Source organism: Ziziphus jujuba, chromosome 6 (genome assembly GCF_031755915.1).
Source record: "Ziziphus jujuba cultivar Dongzao chromosome 6, ASM3175591v1".
Classification (NCBI taxonomy): Eukaryota; Viridiplantae; Streptophyta; class Magnoliopsida; order Rosales; family Rhamnaceae; genus Ziziphus; species Ziziphus jujuba.
Window position 1 is genome coordinate 10,606,516 of NC_083384.1, and position 18,585 is coordinate 10,625,100.

The 18,585-nt window shown below is 39.0% G+C and overlaps 4 protein-coding genes and 1 pseudogene across 5 annotated transcripts; 3 read left to right on the forward strand and 2 right to left on the reverse strand.

The window, feature by feature from the left end:
• The first annotated feature begins 2,170 nt into the window (after window positions 1–2,170).
• On the forward strand, window positions 2,171–4,048 carry LOC107431249 (ammonium transporter 3 member 1). Its single transcript, XM_016042134.4, has 3 exons — window positions 2,171–3,079; window positions 3,156–3,441; window positions 3,541–4,048. Exons 1-3 carry the CDS (start codon window positions 2,438–2,440, stop codon window positions 4,035–4,037), a joined length of 1,425 nt encoding a protein of 474 aa, XP_015897620.3. The 5' UTR covers window positions 2,171–2,437; the 3' UTR covers window positions 4,038–4,048.
• A 102-nt stretch (window positions 4,049–4,150) lies between these two features.
• On the reverse strand, window positions 4,151–8,068 carry LOC107431248 (BAG family molecular chaperone regulator 4). Of its 2 annotated transcripts, none has more exons than XM_016042133.4 (4): window positions 7,365–8,068; window positions 6,621–6,856; window positions 6,371–6,517; window positions 4,151–4,587 (listed from the first exon to the last, which is right to left on the reverse strand). In XM_016042133.4, the coding sequence occupies exons 1-4, from the start codon at window positions 7,579–7,581 to the stop codon at window positions 4,342–4,344; spliced, it is 846 nt and encodes a 281-aa protein (XP_015897619.3). In that variant the 5' UTR covers window positions 7,582–8,068; the 3' UTR covers window positions 4,151–4,341. The 2 variants fall into 2 exon arrangements, with proteins under 2 accessions (XP_015897619.3, XP_015897618.3); XM_016042132.4 differs by having other exon boundaries at window positions 6,600–6,856; window positions 7,365–8,044.
• Window positions 8,069–8,510: 442 nt separating this feature from the next.
• On the forward strand, window positions 8,511–11,026 carry LOC125418838 (ammonium transporter 3 member 3-like; annotated as a pseudogene).
• Window positions 9,890–10,686, forward strand: LOC107431227 (ammonium transporter 3 member 2). The gene is made up of 2 exons (XM_060817867.1): window positions 9,890–10,091; window positions 10,274–10,686. Exons 1-2 carry the CDS (start codon window positions 9,890–9,892, stop codon window positions 10,684–10,686), a joined length of 615 nt encoding a protein of 204 aa, XP_060673850.1.
• LOC107431250 (uncharacterized) lies at window positions 10,910–17,418 on the reverse strand. The gene is made up of 3 exons (XM_048463483.2): window positions 17,210–17,418; window positions 11,370–11,586; window positions 10,910–11,131 (listed from the first exon to the last, which is right to left on the reverse strand). The coding sequence occupies exons 1-3, from the start codon at window positions 17,416–17,418 to the stop codon at window positions 11,057–11,059; spliced, it is 501 nt and encodes a 166-aa protein (XP_048319440.1). The 3' UTR covers window positions 10,910–11,056.
• Window positions 17,419–18,585: the final 1,167 nt, after the last annotated feature.

Below are 18,585 nucleotides of genomic sequence, written 5' to 3' on the forward strand. Positions count from 1 at the left end.
ATTGTTACATCTAGCTATATTTGTTTATTCTAAATAACTAGCTTTTTTCTTTTTCTTTTATTATTATTATTATTATTATATTTGGATAACTAGGGACCGCATTGACCATGACCTGTGTGCGATTATACAAGGCCACTTTTTGGTCAGGGTTTAGATTTTTTTTTTAATAATTTTTTTAGAATATTTAAAAGTTTTAAAAATTGAATTATTAAATTACCCTGTAAATTAGTAATAAATTGGGCCCTATTTATTACTTTTAAGTTTTTCTTATTAACTAGTTGCGTAATTACTAATTTTGTATCTAAAAATGTTAGAAAAGTAAATTTTGAGCGAATTTTTAAATGTATTTAGAGTATTATATGTAGCATGTAATTTTGAATTCTTTTAATAAAAAAGTATTATTTTAGTTATTGTGTTTATTATATATTAAAAAAGAAGAAGCCAATTTATGAAGTTGGCCTACGGCCTCCAAAATCTAAAGACGAGCCCTAGATATTGATTATTAAAAAAATAAAAAATAAAAAACCTAGCAATTGAATTTTCATAATTTAGATTACAATGTTGTCGATTTATTTGGCTACCCCCAATATTTATATGAGTCAAATTGCAAAAACAAATTAAGCACAAACAAAAGGAGAACATCAAGGGCCCGTCTACACGTGATCCAATGCCTAGTCCAAAACTTAGAGCAACTGAAAACACATAAACATCCACATAATCAAATTTATACCAAAATAACAAACCATCATAATCAAATTGATTCGACTCTTTATCTTCCACAAAAAAAGACTAATCTAATGCAGTCTATTATCCTTTGAAAATAACCTTTGTGGCAACGAACAGTAGTGTTAATATAAGATTCAAAAGAGCAGTGAGTAAAAAAAAATATATATATATATATATATATCAATAAAATCTATTCAAGATATTGTTAAACTATTGGCTAGCAAGGACTAGGACTAACCAAAAGGTTGAAAAGTCAGATAAATTGATTTGGAACTTCAACCAAATTAGAAAGAAATTAGGTGTGACCTACGAAAGGATCTTTAGAAGATCCTGATCGTCAGACTTGTATCACATTCTAGAGGCCCCAGTCAGTGGTAACGAAACTAATGAAATTAGGACAATCATTCAAACCTGTATTAGGTGCTTTAATACACCTCACCCATTCAATCCTTGAAAATTCTAATCAATCAGAAATCTTCCACTTGTTCCTTGTATATTATTCTTGGCCCGTCCTAATCGTGTCCTTTCTCCGCAACATTATGTTTCACACTGAAAAAAACCCAGAAGTTGACTTAAAATTTGGTTTCTTCATCATCAAGACACAGTTTTTCCAATCCCATAATTTCTAACACGCAAGCCATAGGCTAATTTACTCAATCATCACAATCTTTCTTTTCAATAAAGTTTCAAAATGACCAAAAAAAAAAAAAAAATTATGAGAATCTCCCCAGTGCATGTGCAGTTAGAAAGTATCTAGGAAGAATCTTTCTGAAAAATACTTAAAATAGGTTGAGATTCCACCGTCCAAAGAAGTTGTACCAAATAAAATCATTCAACATGCTTGAGAAGTGGTCTTTCTTGATACCTAGAACTAATATTAAACTCCAATTTGTATATTCTACAATTAAAAACCAAACTTAAATTCTCAGTTTTGCTTTAATTAGCAATTACTTTTCCCCTAATTACGCCATTTTCCTTGCAGATTCAGTCAGCACAACCCATAAAAACTATACAGACATAGAAGCGAGGTTGAGGGCTTACCTGATGAGCCATTCATCAAAACAAATTACAAGTATCACATTATTCTGCATATTCCAATAACAAGAATCGGTGACAAATCAGACGCCGTGAGATGTGGTGGGCATGATCTACAATCAAGCACACCGTTAAGTCATGCGGGGTCACACTCTGTGCTGTGTACAAAATTTCCATTTCCAGCTCCCAATCAACTTGGAATATGAAAAACATAGGTATTAGGGTGCCCTCATTAGTAATGGCACATGTCTTTCTAGCTTGACTTTTGAATTTTTCGTTTGTAGTAAAATTCTCTAGGAATATTTTCCACGCAATGGAAAATGATACTGTACAGCTAATGACTATCTATAACCATCCCCATAACTTCAATTCTTAATGCCAAATGCAAAATATATGACCAGGAATCAACCAGCATATGCTCAATGGTACGTAACCATGATGTTAAAAGATCTGAGTTTAGATCCAACGATGAAAATGTTTATAAATAACACCAAATGTGGGTCTACAGTGTCTTGTACGACTTAGAAACACAATAACTCTAAGACTTCCAAAGAGTGATACCGCATCATTCTCAAGATTCTGAAGAAGGAAGCTACAGCAACATACGTAGGCCTCTTAGAAACCTAAAATATAATTGAGCTTAGTACCATAGATCCACAAGTTTCAAAACTCAAAAATGGCAGCTGCTTCAGTTGTTCCCGTGGCATACCAGCAAGGTCTTGTTCCTGCAGTGCCCGATTGGCTGAACAAAGGAGACAATGCATGGCAAATGATTTCTGCAGCACTCGTGGGTATGCAAGGCATGCCTGGACTGGTAATCCTCTATGCTGGCCTCGTCAAGAAGAAATGGGCACTCAACTCAGCTTTCATGGCACTCTATGCCTTTGCAGCTGTCATGCCTTGCTGGGTGCTCTGGGGTTACAAGATGTCCTTTGGCCATAAGCTTCTTCCATTGTGGGGCAAAGCTGGTCTTGCTGTTTCCCAGGACTATTTGATCCCACAAGCCCTTCTACCATCCACACAATACAAAAATGTTACTTCTGCTATTCAACCACTTTACCCCACAGCTACCATGGTTTTCTTTCAGTATGCCTTTGCAGCTGTCACAGTTATACTCCTTGCAGGGGCAGTTTTAGCTCGGATGAGTATCAAAGCTTGGATGGCCTTTGTACCACTCTGGATCACTTTCTCCTACACCGTTGGAGCGTATAGTATTTGGGGTGGAGGATTCCTCTTCCAGTGGGGAGTCATGGATTATTCAGGCGGTTATGTTGTCCATTTAGCTTCTGGAGCAGCAGGATTTACAGCAGCTTATTGGGTAAGCCCTCCATTTCTAAGAATTTCATTATTATAATTGCAGCACCCTTAAAGTAACCGATCTGTCTCTTCCAAAGGTTGGACCAAGATTGAAGGAAGATAGGGAAGAATTTCCACCAAACAATCTCTTGCTTGCCCTGACTGGTGCTGGAATTCTATGGATGGGCTGGACAGGTTTCAATGGTGGAGATCCTTTTGCTGCCAATGTCGATTCCTCCCTTGCTGTCCTCAACACTCACATCTGTGCAGCGACCAGTCTCCTTGCATGGACATGCTTGGATGTAATATTCTTCAAGAAGCCCTCTGTGATTGGGGCCATCCAGGGAATGATTACAGGGCTAGTCTGTATTACTCCTGGTGCAGGTAAGAAGCATCATGTGAATCTCAGATCATGTTCAAAGTTTGGCTGAATTCTGATGTCTCCTTTTATCATCTCCTCGTTAACAATTATTCTATATGCAGGTCTTGTTCAGAGTTGGGCCGCGCTACTAATGGGTATTCTTTCTGGTACCATTCCCTGGTACACCATGATGTGCCTGAGCAGGCAGATACCACTGGTAAGGGATGTCGATGACACACTTGGTGTCCTTCATACCCATGCTGTTGCAGGAACCTTAGGAGGGGCTCTCACAGGACTCTTTGCACATCCAGACCTCAGTAGCATGTTCCTGGCAGTCCCCAATTCTGAAGGAGCTTTCTATGGCAGTCATGGAGGAGTTCAATTTCTGAAGCAGTTGGTAGGAGCAAGTTTTATAATAGGTTGGAATGTACTAGTTACATCTATCATTCTCCAGGTCATTAAACTTGTAATTCCCCTGCGGATGACTCATGAAGAGCTCGACATTGGGGACAATGCAGCACACGGTGAAGAAGCATATGCCCTCGCTGGAAAAGGACAGAGGGAAAAATCTACAGAGTATAGGCTGAATGAATATAGTTTTGGAGGTGCAGAACCCTAAATATTATCTTAGGACTAGAGGAGCCAAGAAAATTCTTTGAAATCACAAAAGATATGCAAACTGTTTGCAAGTGAAGTAAAGAAATCATAACATAATCTACTTGAACAGATCAATAAGAATCCAATGTCTACCAATTCAATTGTTCTCAATTAAAAGGTAAAATTCCTTTGTAGTTATCAAGTTTGTAACACAATGAAACTTGAAATGTGAATGAAGCACCAAGACTATAGAAATAAAATTGTGCATGCTTTATATTATGTGTCCCACATGAATTCTACAAACCATAACTATAACAAAATTTACACTAATCAAATTGTTCCCAGTCCTGGGTTACTTTTGTTGAAGATGAGATTGGGGGTGGGTGTTCCCAGTCCTGGGTTACTTTTGTTGAAGATGAGATTGGGGGTGGGGCATTCAAGCTTCCCACACCAGAGTCAAATGTCTCCCATTTGGTAGTTACTGACACAGCATTGCTATTGTTGTTAAATGGATTGGAGTTTCTTGCCTTTAGAGTGTCCAGTGCCTCCACAAAATTCTGGACACGACGTACCTGTACAGGGGAGTTATAAGTTGATACAGCAACCTTAAAGGGCAATATATATCTCCAAGGCTAAAGACCATAATAATTTGAAAAATACCAGAAACTAGCCTAACAGATTTATATGTCCACTTTGCTATGATGAAAATTCTATTTTGGAAGGAAAAAAGAAGATATCAATCCTTAAAAAAGATCTAAAGCAGAAGTACAAAAATAATAAAAGATGTGACTCTCCATTTCATGCTTCCAGATAGTTAGATGAGGATGTCCAACATAAAATAAAATGCTAAGGATTTATTATATAACCAGCAATCCATTGGAGAACCATTTTGACAAGTCATAATGGTTCTAGGCAGGAAGCCCTAACTGAAACGAACGATACAGGCAATTACAGAACAGAGTGCAAGCGTTTTTGGATTAAGAACATAGGAGGTAAAGTGCAAACTAAAAGTTAAATAGACATTATCAAAATGTATTCCAGTAGATCAAAGATAACAAATTTGGATTACTGTAATCCAGTAAGAGAACATATATCACACAATCCCCCCTCACACTTCAATGAAGGAATCTGATGCAAGAATTTTATACTAGAATGCTCTGAAATTAAAACATTATGGACATCATATTGTTAGTAAAAAAGGGATACGCTGCTCTCATATGAAAATGGACATCAAACCCAAAAATGTCCAAAACATATTGTGCAAAAGGAAACCATGCATTTAGGTAATCATAAACTAGTTCCAGCTGCTGCCAAGTAATCTTTGTAGAACCAGCCCTCAAATGGATTCAACAATGTGGGAGACAATAGTAGTTGGGTACTAAACAAGTGAAGTATAAACCAGATTGCAAGGACAATTTGTATTCCCCAACATCATGGCATGGTTAACCTCAATAAAAGTTTATATGCCACCAAGAGTCTGTTGAGAAGAGTTGCATGAAGAGCAAAGACCACTAGCAGATCTTCCTCCCATTATCCTTTGGTTGACATCAAAACAAGCTAAGTTCCCAGCACTTTATTTTGTTCAATCAATAAGAAACTATATATAGTATTTCTTATTTCGACACAAATATGCAAATTATTAATTTTTCTTTCTAAAAAGAGATAAAGGGAAGTCTTCCAATGCCTCAAAAGCAAATCAATGGAATGGTAGAAAACAAGTTAGCCAGGGGTAGAGGGCAGTTGGAAGGTATGGCACACACTTATCAATCATATTAATATACATAAATATTTTTTTTTCAAAGCAGGGTATAACTTTTGATAAAAGAATCAAAACAAAGCCTAGTTGATTATTCTGGTATGGCCCCCAAAAAAAAGAGGTGATCGATAAACCCAGGAAGGAGAAGGCTATGTGTAAGACCATGCATGACCAATGACTCTAGGTTTGCTTTTCAGTTTTCCTCACCAGTCTAGAAACCTTGTAAGGTTCTCATCTTTATACTGAGTTAATTTAAAGTCTTCTTCCACTTGGAACCACTGTTACCTCACCTTCAACTGCCTCAGGCACATAGTTAATTTAAAGTCTTCTTCAACTTGGAACCACTGTTATCTCACCTTCAACTGCTACAGGCACATAACGTTTTTATAAAGTAGGCAGCGATGTCTAAAGTTCTATGATATTATATGGTCCATGTTCAACTATAACTACCAGAACTGAATTAATACAATCCATTAATTTACATATGAAGGAGCAAAATTATTAGAAATTAGACTGAGATAGACATTAAATTTGGCCATTCAAAATAACATTTGATTATATTTCCAATTTGACCAATCTAAATACCATAGAATACCAACCTCAGCCTTCCGCTGCAATTTTGCTTCTCCTTCAGCCTCAACGCCATCCAACTTCAGCAACTGCCTCATCAGCAACTCTGTCGATATATCAAATTCCTTCTCAGGAACCTTGGTTCCACCACGGACAGACACTTCCAAAGCAGAAACCTACAAAGATTAAAACAAGCTAAGCCAGTTGCAACGAAATTAAGCCTTACTTGGTGAAAACTTAACGGAGCTGTAAAATAACCTTTTCGGAAAGCTTATCAACCTCCGATCTAATTCCAGCAATTGCTTCAGATGCTTTTGAAATCTCATTGCTCTTCTTCACCTCCTCCACCTTCCTCAGTCTGGTTGCGGGGTCCTCCATGAGCAAAATCTTTGAATTATCCTTCACGCCAGCCATGTGCAAATGCTCATCATCCTCCTTTTCCTTTCCCCTGAACAAGAGCCTCTGCTCATTGGCCTCCAAACCAGTCTTCTGGGAAATAAATTTTTTTATATCCCCTGCCATTAAGTAACCACTTCAAGTAAGCTCATATACTTTCCCGTGCACACACACCATGGAATTTCCATCAATCAAGAAATTCGAGACATTCTACTTTTATACAGCAGAAAGGCTAACAAATTCATATGGCAAACTTATACAAGTTCAGCAACCGAATTGCAACAAAACCAGTTATCAAAACCTTTAGTAGGCACCAAAACCTCCGTCATGAAACACAAAATGACAAAAAAAAAAAAACACAATAGTTCATCCACACAGACAGACGCGCATAAGAATGAGTCGGAGGCCGCAACAATTTCAGATAACTGCTAAGATAATTTTAAAAACACAAATAATAGAAAAACGGCGGAGAAAACAACAAAGAAATGCGGAATTTTGGATATCAAAACAGAAGCAGGCCAAAAAAGTTCGAAAACCCTAAGTTCAAATCCAATTATCACACAACTAATACAATAAAAAAAAAATTTTTAAAAATAATTAAAAAAAAAAAAAAAGAAAGGAGAATACCAAAAGTGGATTGAGCAGGGACAAACACCTCGTGCTGGTGCTTGCCATTAGAAACGGTGATCTTAATCATCGGCCCGAGTGACGAAGCACCGGTTTCGCCATCATCTTCGTCTTCACGCCTCTGAACAAGCATGCCTCCGGGCCTGAGCTCCCACTCGATCTCGTTGTTCTGCAACGGCACCGATCCTTTAGGGTTTGTAATCGTGCTCTTGCTCATGGTCGTCTTCTCTGACGGCCTCAAAGAAAACGACACCAAATCGATCGGGATTTTTCTCTTTTTTTTTTTCTTTTTTTTTTTTTCTTTTGTTTTTTGTGTCCCTGAGAAAATGGGAGTGAAGAAGTCGATGACAGATGTTGTGGGCAAAATAGAAGATTTCAAGACTATTTCGTGACTCGGGTTTTGTACGGACAACGTACCACGGAAGAAATGGAAAGTGGTGTGGGCGTGATGGAGTACGAACTAAGATACTCCAAGCAGAATCATCGTTTAAATAAATCCCGTTCATTGTTTTTAACAGAGATTTTAAGCATGTAGTTAAGCTTTGGATAATGTCTTAATTTCGTTCTTAAATTTATAATTAGCATCAGTTTTGAGATAATAATCTCAAATTAGTAGATAGATTATAGATATAATATTTAATTGATTTCTCCTAAATTATTATTATTATCATATTTTTTTGGTTTTGGCTAGGGATGGGCGTGAACGAGGAGGCCACGTTTGGTTTTTGGTGGTAGAGCGTCAATCATTTGCTGCAACAGCAAGGGCCAAATCGAAAACATTTGGGCAATGGGGTTGTTAGTTAATTATTTCATGATTAAAAGACACAATTTAGTGGATTGGTTCATAATTTATAGTAAGTACTCACATATTTTGGATTATAATTTACTCTTTTGCTTAAATATTACTCTTTTCTTAGGATTATATATGGTTATACCTCCCATATGAGTTGATATTAACCTACCCCACAAGAAAGAGTAAAAAATAATAATAATAATAATTATAATAATATATGCATCTCCTCCACCATATGCTCTGCTCCCTACCCACTTGCCAAATGCCAATACTGCTTCCACAAGTAGGTCCAAAAAAGTAATGGCATTTTTTCACGTTAATTTTTTTTTTTTTTTTTAGTGGAATTGCTACTAAAATCATTTGTCAAAAACTCTCAACTCTTTCACAAAATCTTTCTTTCAACCCCTTTTCAATAATTGAAAAAAAAAATAATAGTAATAAATTGTTCTATTGTGTTACTGTTTCCAAAGGTCGTTAGGAATTATTTCGTTAACGATCAATTTAAAAAATGAAAAAACAATCTTAACTACAAAAACAACCATACAAATTGTTCAGTATTGCTCAAAGCAATTTGTAGGTGAGCAATCTTTTGTTTCCGAGTAAAAACAGAAAAGAAAAAGATACATAAGCTTCAAATATATGTGGCTTCTATTGCAAAGCCTTTAATATTTGACAATTTATATGTTTTGGAGATTGGAGAAGCTGTTTATGCCACTTCCATATGGTGAAAATCTTCCACCATTCACCAAATTATTCAGTTTATTATTACCAATTTAGTCGGCCACTACTACTAACAGCTCATACATCACTCTGCAACATTAAAACTTTTTAGAATTTTTTTCATTTTCTTCAACCTCTTCAAATTCATTCTGACCAAACATTAGAAAGAAAATCCAGAAACCAAAGAATGAAAACCATTTCAATAGTTCTGGACTCGAACCCCCAAGGCACTACACCAGTTGCACCAAACTGGCTAAACAAGGGAGGGTGAGAATGCATGGCAAATAGTCTCTGCAACCCTTGTGGCCATGCAAGGCATGCCTGCGCTTGTGATCCTCTATGCAGGTCTTGTCAAGAAGAAATGGGCTGTCAACTTAGCTTTAATGGCTCTCTAAGCCTTCGCAGCCGTCATGCCGTGTTGGATTCTCTGGGCTTACAATATGTCATTCGGTCATCGTCTATTCCCATTGTGGGGCAAACCTGGCGTTGCCGTTTCCAAAGATTTTCTGATTCAGCAAGCTTTTCTTCCCTCCACAGGCTACAATAATTTAACTCATTCAGCTCAACCTCTGTTTCCCATGGCTTCCATGGTCTTCTTCCAATACGCTTTCGCGGCCGAGACCGTGATTCTGCTTGCGGGATCAGTTCTATGTCGGATGAGCTATAAAGCTTGGATGCTATTTGTACCACTGTGGATCACTCTCTCCAACACTGTTGGAGCTTTCAGTGTATGGGGTGGTGGCTTTCTCTTCCAACTGAGGGTCATAGATTATTCCGGTGGCTATGTCGTCCATATGGCTTCTGGTTTTGCAGGATTCACAGCAGCGTATTGGGTAAGCACCAAATTATTATTACAAGAATAATTGATTTCCTTGACTATGATTTTCCTCCTAAATTTTCTTGGTTCTCCTCTGTTTTTGCTCTGTAGGTTGGGCCAAGATTAGAGGAAGACCAGAAAGAATCTGCACCTAATAATCTCATACTGGCACCGATTGGAGTTGGAATTCTTTGGATGGGATGGAGTGGTTTCAATGGTGGATATCCTTTTGCAGCTAATGTAGTTTCCTCCAGAGCAGTTCTTAATACACACATATGTGCTGCAACCAGCCTCCTTATATGGACATGGTGGGATATCTTCTTCCTCAAGAAACCCTCTGCTATTGGAGCTATTCAGGGAATAATGACAGGGTTGGTCTGTATAACCCCTGCTGCAGGTTACTAAAAGTACTTCCAAAACTTTTATATTCAGTATCTCAAGAACAAGTTCTTTTGTACATAGAAAAACATTTTTTTCCCCTAATTGGTTAACATAACCATAAACTTTGCACGGGTTTTAATGTTTTGTCCCATTTTTCAGGTCTGGTTCAAGGTTGGGCTGCCCTTGTGATGTGAATAGCTTCAGGGACAATTCCTTGGTGCAGCATGATGTGTCTTAGCAAGAAGCTGCCATTTCTGCAAAAGGTTGATGACAGTCTTGGCGTTTTCCATTCTCATGGTATTGCAGGAATCTTGGGTGGGGCTCTGACTGGACTCTTTGCTCATCCACAACTCTGTAACTTGTTCCTTCCAATCCCTGATTCAAACGGAGCATTCTATGGAGGCTCTAGGGGTGCACAATTTGTGAAGCAATTGGTAGGAGTAGGTTTCATTGTAGGATGGAATGTTGTAATTACATCCATTATCTTGCTTGTGATTAGAGCTTTTATTCCGCTGCGAATGACCGAGGAGGGGCTCAAAATTGGAGATCATGCGGCTCATGGTGAATCAGCCTATGATCTTACGGTACAAGCATGGTTGAATTCGATATAAAATCAATAGAAAATTAATTGAACTTGTCCCTTTTTTATGAAAAGTGACAAATTCAAGAACAACAATAAAGAGTTCTATGGATGCTGTTATAAAATTGTTAGAAATATGAATTTTATTGTTATAGGAGTTATAAATTAGTTATTTGATTGAATAACGACAATAATGTTCCAAGTAGATATGTAAAATAAAAGAGAGGAAAAATTAAGGAAGAGAAAATAAAAAATGAGAAAGAAAGAAAGTTACATATAAAAGTAGTTTGATGGAAAGAAAATATTTTTGAACTTATAGAATGTTCATTGATGCCACATTCAAAAAAAAAAAAAAAAACAGTACATGATAATCTTTCATAATCCACAATACAAAAATGATATCAGAAGATGGCCATAAGAACTGCTTCTCCTAACACATGCCCTTCAATTGCCTCCAACAGCTTCTCCTTGGTAACCTGTCGCAAGTTTTTGCAAAATGACATTATAAACAATCTAAATATATGTTAAAAATTTCACATCTAATTCCAAATACAATGCAAATGATCAATCTCTTTTATTATAAAGAAAAATGTTCTAAATTTATAAAATCATAATACCTTAACATCAAAATGACTATAAACATAAATTATATATAAAAACCATATATATAAAAAATAAATAATATACATAAATACGATATATTTATATAGTTACCTTGTTACCGACATCTATTTCATCATCGAGTGCATAGAGCTTGAACTCGAATCTATGACCATGAACGGGCAAAACTGGTCCACGCCAGCCTGGAACCTTCCAGTCATTATTACCTTCTTTAATCCCAGCATACTCACCACCCAACTCCTCCTCCTTCCCCGAGAAACCCTCCGGCAGCCGTTTCACCGTAGCCGGGATATTAACCACCACCCAATGATGTGAAGTCCAGCCGCACCAACCAACCTCACCAACCACAGCCGCACCAACCTCACCAACCACAGCCACCATTGTTGACAGCCACCATTGTTGACACCATTGCTACACCGATCAACAATTGTGGGCTAAGATGTTGAAAATTGTGGCCTTTGTAAGCCTATAAATAGGCTCCTTCCCGTTCCATGAAAATCAAGCCAAGAGAGCAAGAGAAAACTCCAAGAGAGAGAGTTGTTTAAGTTCCAGAGAGAACTTGAGAGAAGAGTGAGCAATTCCAGAGAGAATTGGAGAGTGCAGAGAGAGGTTCCACGAGAGAATCCTTCATGAGAGAAGTTTTTATTTTTGTATTCTATTTTTAAGAGATTAATAGAATTCTTTTATTTTCTTCTCATATTTCTTCTCTAAAGTGGTCAGAGAACCACAACAAGTGGTATCAGAGCCCCAGATCGAGAGCTTGGGTTCAAAATTTGAAGAAACAGAGCCACTGTTCTTCAAGTTGGTGTTTCGGAAAGTTGCTTAAATAATTAATTTGACAATCCCAGGTGAAAGTACCCGACGAGAGGAGAACAACAAAGTTCGCCGGAGAGAAAACGGACGTCCCACGCGCCCGCACGCGCCGACTGAAATTTTTCTGCAACTGTTCACGCGCCCACGCGCCGCACGCGCCGTCTGGAGGTTGAAGACGACCGCGTCAGCAGCCACGTCAGCAGCCACGTCAGCGAACCCCTGCCACGTCATCTGCCACACCAGCGACACGTCGTCAGCCACGTCATCTGCCACGTCATCTGCCACGTGGTGCCACGTCAGCACCATCTGCCACGTCAGCAATATTTTCTGAAATTACGGAACGGCCCCTGAAGTTTCGGAAATTACGGAACAGCCCCTGAATTATTGGAAATTACAGATTGACCCCTGTAGTTTTCTGAAATTACGGTGCAGCCCCTGAACTATTGGAAATTACAGATTGACCCCTATAGTTTCTGTATTTGCAGGTTGACCCAGAAATTTTGTGAAATTACATTTTTGCCCCAAAATTTCTGGTAATTATATTTTGACCCCGGAAGAGTCAAGTCCACCATTTTCGGCCGTTCCGGACGCAACGGTTAACTCCGTTTTGCCAAATTCAGCTCCATTTTTGGTCAAGCCATAATGTCAATGGAAGAATCATCTTCGGGAGCTATGGTTAAGCTCACTGCCACAAATTATACACTTTGGAGACCTCGGATGGAAGATCTCCTCAATTGTAAGGATCTGTTTGATCCTATAGAAGCTAAAGGCGAAAACCCCGATCCCAGCAAAGTAGCAGAATGGAAGAAATTAAACAAGAAAACGATCGGTCAGATCAGGCAATGGATCGACCACAGTGTCTTCCATCATGTAGCAAAGGAAACGGATGCATATGCCCTCTGGACAAAATTGGAGGACATGTACCAGGCCAAGACTGCTCGGAACAAAGCCCTGTTGCTTAAGCGATTGGTACATCTCACATTACAGAGTGGAACTTCTGTAGCCGAGCATACCAGTGAGTTCCAGAGCTTGGTAAATCAACTATCTGCTGTGGATTACCAACTAGGGGATGAGGATCAGGCCCTCCTACTTCTAAGCTCTCTTCCAGACAGTTGGGAGACATTGGTAGTCTCTCTCAGCAATTCGGCCCCGAATGGCAAACTTACTATGGCTATGGTTAAGGATGCCCTATTTAATGAAGAGGCCAGGAGAAAGGACATTGGCATGGATCAGTCGCATGCCCTCGTCACAGAGAGAGGAAGACAGCAAAGAGGTGGTCGAGATAGGGGGAGAGGCAGGAGCAAGAGCAGAGGCAGATCTACAGACGGCAGAAAATCATCGTATAAGTGCTATCATTGTGGCCTGGAGGGTCACATGAAGAAGAACTGCAGAAAGTTGTTGAGAGAGCAGAGACTCCAAGGTAATCAGCCGAAGAAGGATGGAGAGACACTAGTCACTTGTACAGGAGAAGTGGCGCTCTGCTCCACCGAAGAAGAGACATGCCTTCATATATCAACCCAAGATGTTGAGTGGGTAGTCGATACTGCAGCATCCTACCATGTCACTCCACATAGAGATTTCTTCAAAACGTACAAAGCAGGAGACTTTGGTACGGTAAAGATGGGAAATTCCAGTTTCGCAAAGATTATGGGAACTGGTGATATTCAGATAAAAACGAATATTGGTTGTACAATCACTTTGAAGGATGTCCGTCATGTTCCAGACCTTCGGCTTAATCTACTTTCGGGAGCAGCCTTAGACAAGCAAGGCTATGACAACTACTTCAGTAAAGGCACATGGAAAATGACGAAAGGTGCCATCGTTGTCGCCCGAGGACATATTTGTGGAACGTTGTACAAGACTCATGTGAAGATATGTGCAGACAGCCTCAATATTGCAGAAGGAGAGGCGTCTCAAAATCTGTGGCACCAGAGACTCGGTCACATGAGTGAAAAAGGATTGTCCACTTTGGCAAGGAAGAAGCTTATCACTGTTTGCAAGGATGCTGCGCTAGATCCTTGTAATCACTGCTTGTTTGGTAAGCAACATAGAGTCTCCTTCAGTTCCTCTGCATTGAGAAGATCAGAGTTGCTTAGTCTGGTGCACTCTGATGTTTGTGGTCCCATGGAGGTGGAATCATTAGGTGGCAACAAGTATTTCCTGACCTTCATTGATGATGCTTCTCGGAAGGTGTGGGTATATTTCTTGAAGACAAAGGACCAGGTATTGGATTACTTCAAACTGTTTCATACCATGGTAGAGTGTGAAACAGGAAAGAAGCTGAAATGTCTCCGTTCAGATAATGGAGGCGAGTATACTTCCAAGGAGTTCGATGCCTACTGCAGAAGACACGGCATTCGACATGAGAAGACGGTCCCTCGCACCCCACAACATAATGGAATAGCAGAAAGAATGAACCGAACCATTATGGAAAAGGTCAGAAGTATGCTCAGTATGGCTAAGCTGCCAAAGCCATTCTGGGGAGAAGCTGTTCGTGCCGCCTGTTACTTAATCAACAGATCACCGTCAGTACCGTTGAATTTTGAAATTCCGGAGAAAATGTGGTCGGGTAAGATTCCCTCCTACTCTCATTTAAGAGTGTTTGGTTGTATAGCTTATGTACATGTATCCAAGGAGCTCAGACAGAAGCTCGATGCAAGATCTACTCCATGCATCTTTATAGGATATGGAGACGAAGAATTCGGATACAGGTTATGGGACCCGAAAACAAAGAAGGTTATTAGAAGCAGGGATGTAGTATTCCAAGAAAACCAGAAAATGGAAGACATTGAAAAGCCCAGAATGTCTCCTAATTGTAGTTCTAGTGCCGAGAATTTTTGTCCTAATCCAGCACCAGCACAAATAGCCACAGAGGATAATGAGGTGCATGAAGATATACCAGAAGCAGACCAGGAGGAAGAAGGGGATATTGAGCAAGGGGAGACTCAATCCTCTCAAGCAGCTGCAGGGCCATCACAGCGGTCAGATGATGGTACACCTCCTGAAACCAGTGGTTTACAAGTTCGGAGATCTGAGCGAGGCCGAATTCCATCAAAGAGATTTCCAGAATCTGAGTATATTCTGCTTACTGAAGAGGGGGAGCCAGAGAGTTTCCAGGAAGCTGTTTCTCATCAAGAGAAGGAAAAGTGGCTGCAAGCAATGCAAGATGAGATGGAATCCTTGCAGAAAAATCATACCTATGAGTTGGTTAAGCTTCCAACAGGAAAGAAGGCACTAAAGAATAAATGGGTGTTCAAGCTCAAGAAAGATGGCAGCGGAAGGGTGGTGAAACACAAAGCCCGATTGGTGGTCAAAGGATTTCTTCAGAAGAAAGGAATTGACTTTGATGAGATTTTTTCACCAGTGGTAAAAATGACTTCAATTCGAGTCATTTTTGGTTTAGTAGCAAGTCTAAACCTAGAGCTTGAGCAGATGGATGTAAAGACAGCATTTCTTCATGGTGATTTACATGAAGAAATCTACATGGAGCAGCCAGAAGGATTTGAGGTTTCAGGGAAAGAAAACCTCGTATGCAAGCTAAAGAAGAGCTTGTATGGTCTCAAGCAAGCACCAAGACAATGGTATAAGAAGTTTGACTCGTTTATGGTGAGTCAAGGCTATAAAAGGACTGCAGCAGACCAGTGTGTTTATATTCAAAAATTTTCAGGTGGAAACTTCATTGCACTTTTGCTATATGTGGACGACATGTTGATCGTTGGACAAGATGCAATGAAGATTAGTAAGCTGAAGAAAGCATTGTCTAAGTCCTTTGATATGAAAGACTTAGGACCAGCTCAACAAATTTTGGGAATGCAAATAATCCGAGACAGGAAGAATAGAAGGTTATGGCTATCTCAAGAGAAGTATGTTGAACGGGTGATAAAGAGATTCAACATGGATAAAGCCAAACCAGTCAGCATTCCACTTGCAAATCATTTCAAGTTGAGTAAGAGAATGTGCCCCTCATCCAAAGAAGAGATAGAGGAGATGGCTTCAGTACCATATTCTTCAGCGGTAGGAAGTCTGATGTATGCAATAGTGTGTACCAGACCAGACATTGCTCATGCAGTAGGTGTTGTGAGCAGATTTCTTTCAAATCCTGGAAAGAAACACTGGGAAGCAGTCAAATGGATTCTCAGGTATCTTAAAGGTACATCGAAGCTGTGCTTGAGCTACGGGGGAGGTGATCCAATCTTAGAAGGCTATACAGATGCAGATATGGCCGGAGACCCTGATAATAGAAAATCTACATCAGGTTATCTCTACACTTTTGCAGGGGGAGCTGTGTCATGGCAGTCAAGATTGCAGAAGTGTGTTGCTTTATCCACTACTGAAGCAGAGTACATTGCCGCAGCGGAAGCGGGTAAGGAAATGTTGTGGTTAAAGCGTTTTCTCACAGAATTGGGCATCAAGCAAGAAGACTACAAGATACATTGTGATAATCAAAGTGCCATGGATTTGAGCAAAAACTCAATGTATCATTCCCGTACAAAGCACATTGACATCCGCTATCATTGGATACGCGAAGTAATAGATCAACAGTTGCTAAAACTGATGAAGATCCACACAAAAGAGAATCCAGCAGATATGCTAACAAAAGTTGTTGCTCAAGAGAAGCTGAAGCTATGCAGAGACATAGCTGGAATAGATGGCAGATGACCATCAGTTTTAAATGCGGCTGGAGGGGGAGAATTGTGAAGTCCAGCCGCACCAACCAACCTCACCAACCACAGCCGCACCAACCTCACCAACCACAGCCACCATTGTTGACAGCCACCATTGTTGACACCATTGCTGCACCGATCAACAATTGTGGGCTAAGATGTTGAAAATTGTGGCCTTTGTAAGCCTATAAATAGGCTCCTTCCCGTTCCATGAAAATCAAGCCAAGAGAGCAAGAGAAAACTCCAAGAGAGAGAGTTGTTTAAGTTCCAGAGAGAACTTGAGAGAAGAGTGAGCAATTCCAGAGAGAATTGGAGAGTGCAGAGAGAGGTTCCACGAGAGAATCCTCCATGAGAGAAGTTTTTATTTTTGTATTCTATTTTTAAGAGATTAATAGAATTCTTTTATTTTCTTCTCATATTTCTTCTCTAAAGTGGTCAGAAAACCACAACAAATGAGTCCAGGGCACGATCGGACCGTCCGGCTCCGGCGCATCGAGATCCTGGACGACAAGAGCGAGGGTCTTGGTGCCAGGTGGAAGGTTGTACCACTCCAAAGGAGGAGATATGTTCTTCTTCGCACCTTGACCTTCTCCGGTGTACTTCCTCGGCAACCTCCCTTCGTTGCCTATGTCCGGCGACACCAATCTGAATTCGTCGCTGGCCATTGGTGGCTATGCCTCTTTTTTTTTTTTTTTTTTTTTTCCGTTGAAAACGATTTGTCGTTTTGCTAAATTGCGCCCTGGTTAATTTTGTTGATAGAATGCGCATGAAGATGGGAGGGACATATATAGAAGCATAATTGCGGGTTGCATGGGATGAGCGACACGGAAGTGGAATGAAGGTTCACGTTGGCGAGAGAAGGTGCGAGGTCTTTGCGGAATCGACACGTCACCCGAAACGTGGAAGATCGCGGATCTTTCTAGATAGTTTGAATCAGCTAAAAAAATAATAAATAAAAAAAATCAAAATGGCTTGCTTTTTGGTGCCAGCGTGGCACACTGGCACTGCAGCAAATGTTTGTTTCTTGGGAATATCAATTTTCTTGACCAAGTTACCCGAACTTAAGTTTCCTTTTTTAGGGTCCATAACGAATTGCTTGTCATTAGGATTTTTATTGCCAATAATACCATAAGCATCAAAAGGTGTATCAGTTACAAAATAATATTATTTTTACTAATTTAAATATTTAATTACATTTATTTTTTTTAAATTTACTTATTCAATATATACATTATGTATATTTAATAATCAAACAGACAGATCAGCTAATTTTATGTGGAATTTTTTGTTTCTAAAATTTGGATTTATCTTTTTAATTTTTCATGATTCCTTCCTGCGTAAATAATTTAGTACAACCAAAACGTTATGCCAAAACATTTTGCATATTTTAATATTTGCAAATTAGAGATTTATTCCTTTGATGCCAATAAACCTTTTTTTTTCTTATTCCCCTGATGCTAATAGACCTTTTTTTCTTTTATTGTGTTTATGAATTTTTTTTATATAATATAATTTTATTTTACTATAATTTTCTGCACATATATATATATATATATATATTTACTTTAATGTTTTGTTAATCATGTTTTGAATGATACTTTCTGGGAAAAAAATATTTCTCAAGTTTATTCTGCAAAATACATACATATATATATATATATATTTATCTCGATATATATAGGATCTATATATATATATATATATATATATATTTCTCTGGTTTGTTATACCAGTGTTTTTGATCAAAGAAGCCCGGCAACATGGATCAGGTCTAGAATTGCTGTAGGACAGAAACATGGATCAGGCCAAGAACTCTTTTAGGGCTTGGGCCG

Bases quoted from the DNA above. Each gene is read 5' to 3' on its own strand.
- LOC107431249 (XM_016042134.4), top strand. From the start codon at position 2,438: ATGGCAGCTGCTTCAGTTGTTCCCGTGGCATACCAGCAAGGTCTTGTT. The intron at 3,080-3,155 runs GTAAGCCCTCCA...TCTCTTCCAAAG, and splicing joins GATTTACAGCAGCTTATTGG to GTTGGACCAAGATTGAAGGA. The intron at 3,442-3,540 runs GTAAGAAGCATC...TTCTATATGCAG, and splicing joins CTGTATTACTCCTGGTGCAG to GTCTTGTTCAGAGTTGGGCC.
- LOC107431227 (XM_060817867.1), top strand. From the start codon at position 9,890: ATGGGATGGAGTGGTTTCAATGGTGGATATCCTTTTGCAGCTAATGTA. The intron at 10,092-10,273 runs GTTACTAAAAGT...TGATGTGAATAG, and splicing joins CTGTATAACCCCTGCTGCAG to CTTCAGGGACAATTCCTTGG.
- LOC107431250 (XM_048463483.2), bottom strand. From the start codon at position 17,418: ATGGCCAGCGACGAATTCAGATTGGTGTCGCCGGACATAGGCAACGAA. The intron at 11,587-17,209 runs TCATTTGTTGTG...CTGGACTTCACA, and splicing joins GGTCCGATCGTGCCCTGGAC to TCATTGGGTGGTGGTTAATA. The intron at 11,132-11,369 runs GTAACTATATAA...AACTTGCGACAG, and splicing joins AAATAGATGTCGGTAACAAG to GTTACCAAGGAGAAGCTGTT.
- LOC107431248 (XM_016042132.4), bottom strand. From the start codon at position 7,581: ATGAGCAAGAGCACGATTACAAACCCTAAAGGATCGGTGCCGTTGCAG. The intron at 6,518-6,599 runs GTTATTTTACAG...TAATCTTTGTAG, and splicing joins TTGATAAGCTTTCCGAAAAG to GTTTCTGCTTTGGAAGTGTC. The intron at 4,588-6,370 runs GTTGGTATTCTA...TCCCCTGTACAG, and splicing joins AATTGCAGCGGAAGGCTGAG to GTACGTCGTGTCCAGAATTT.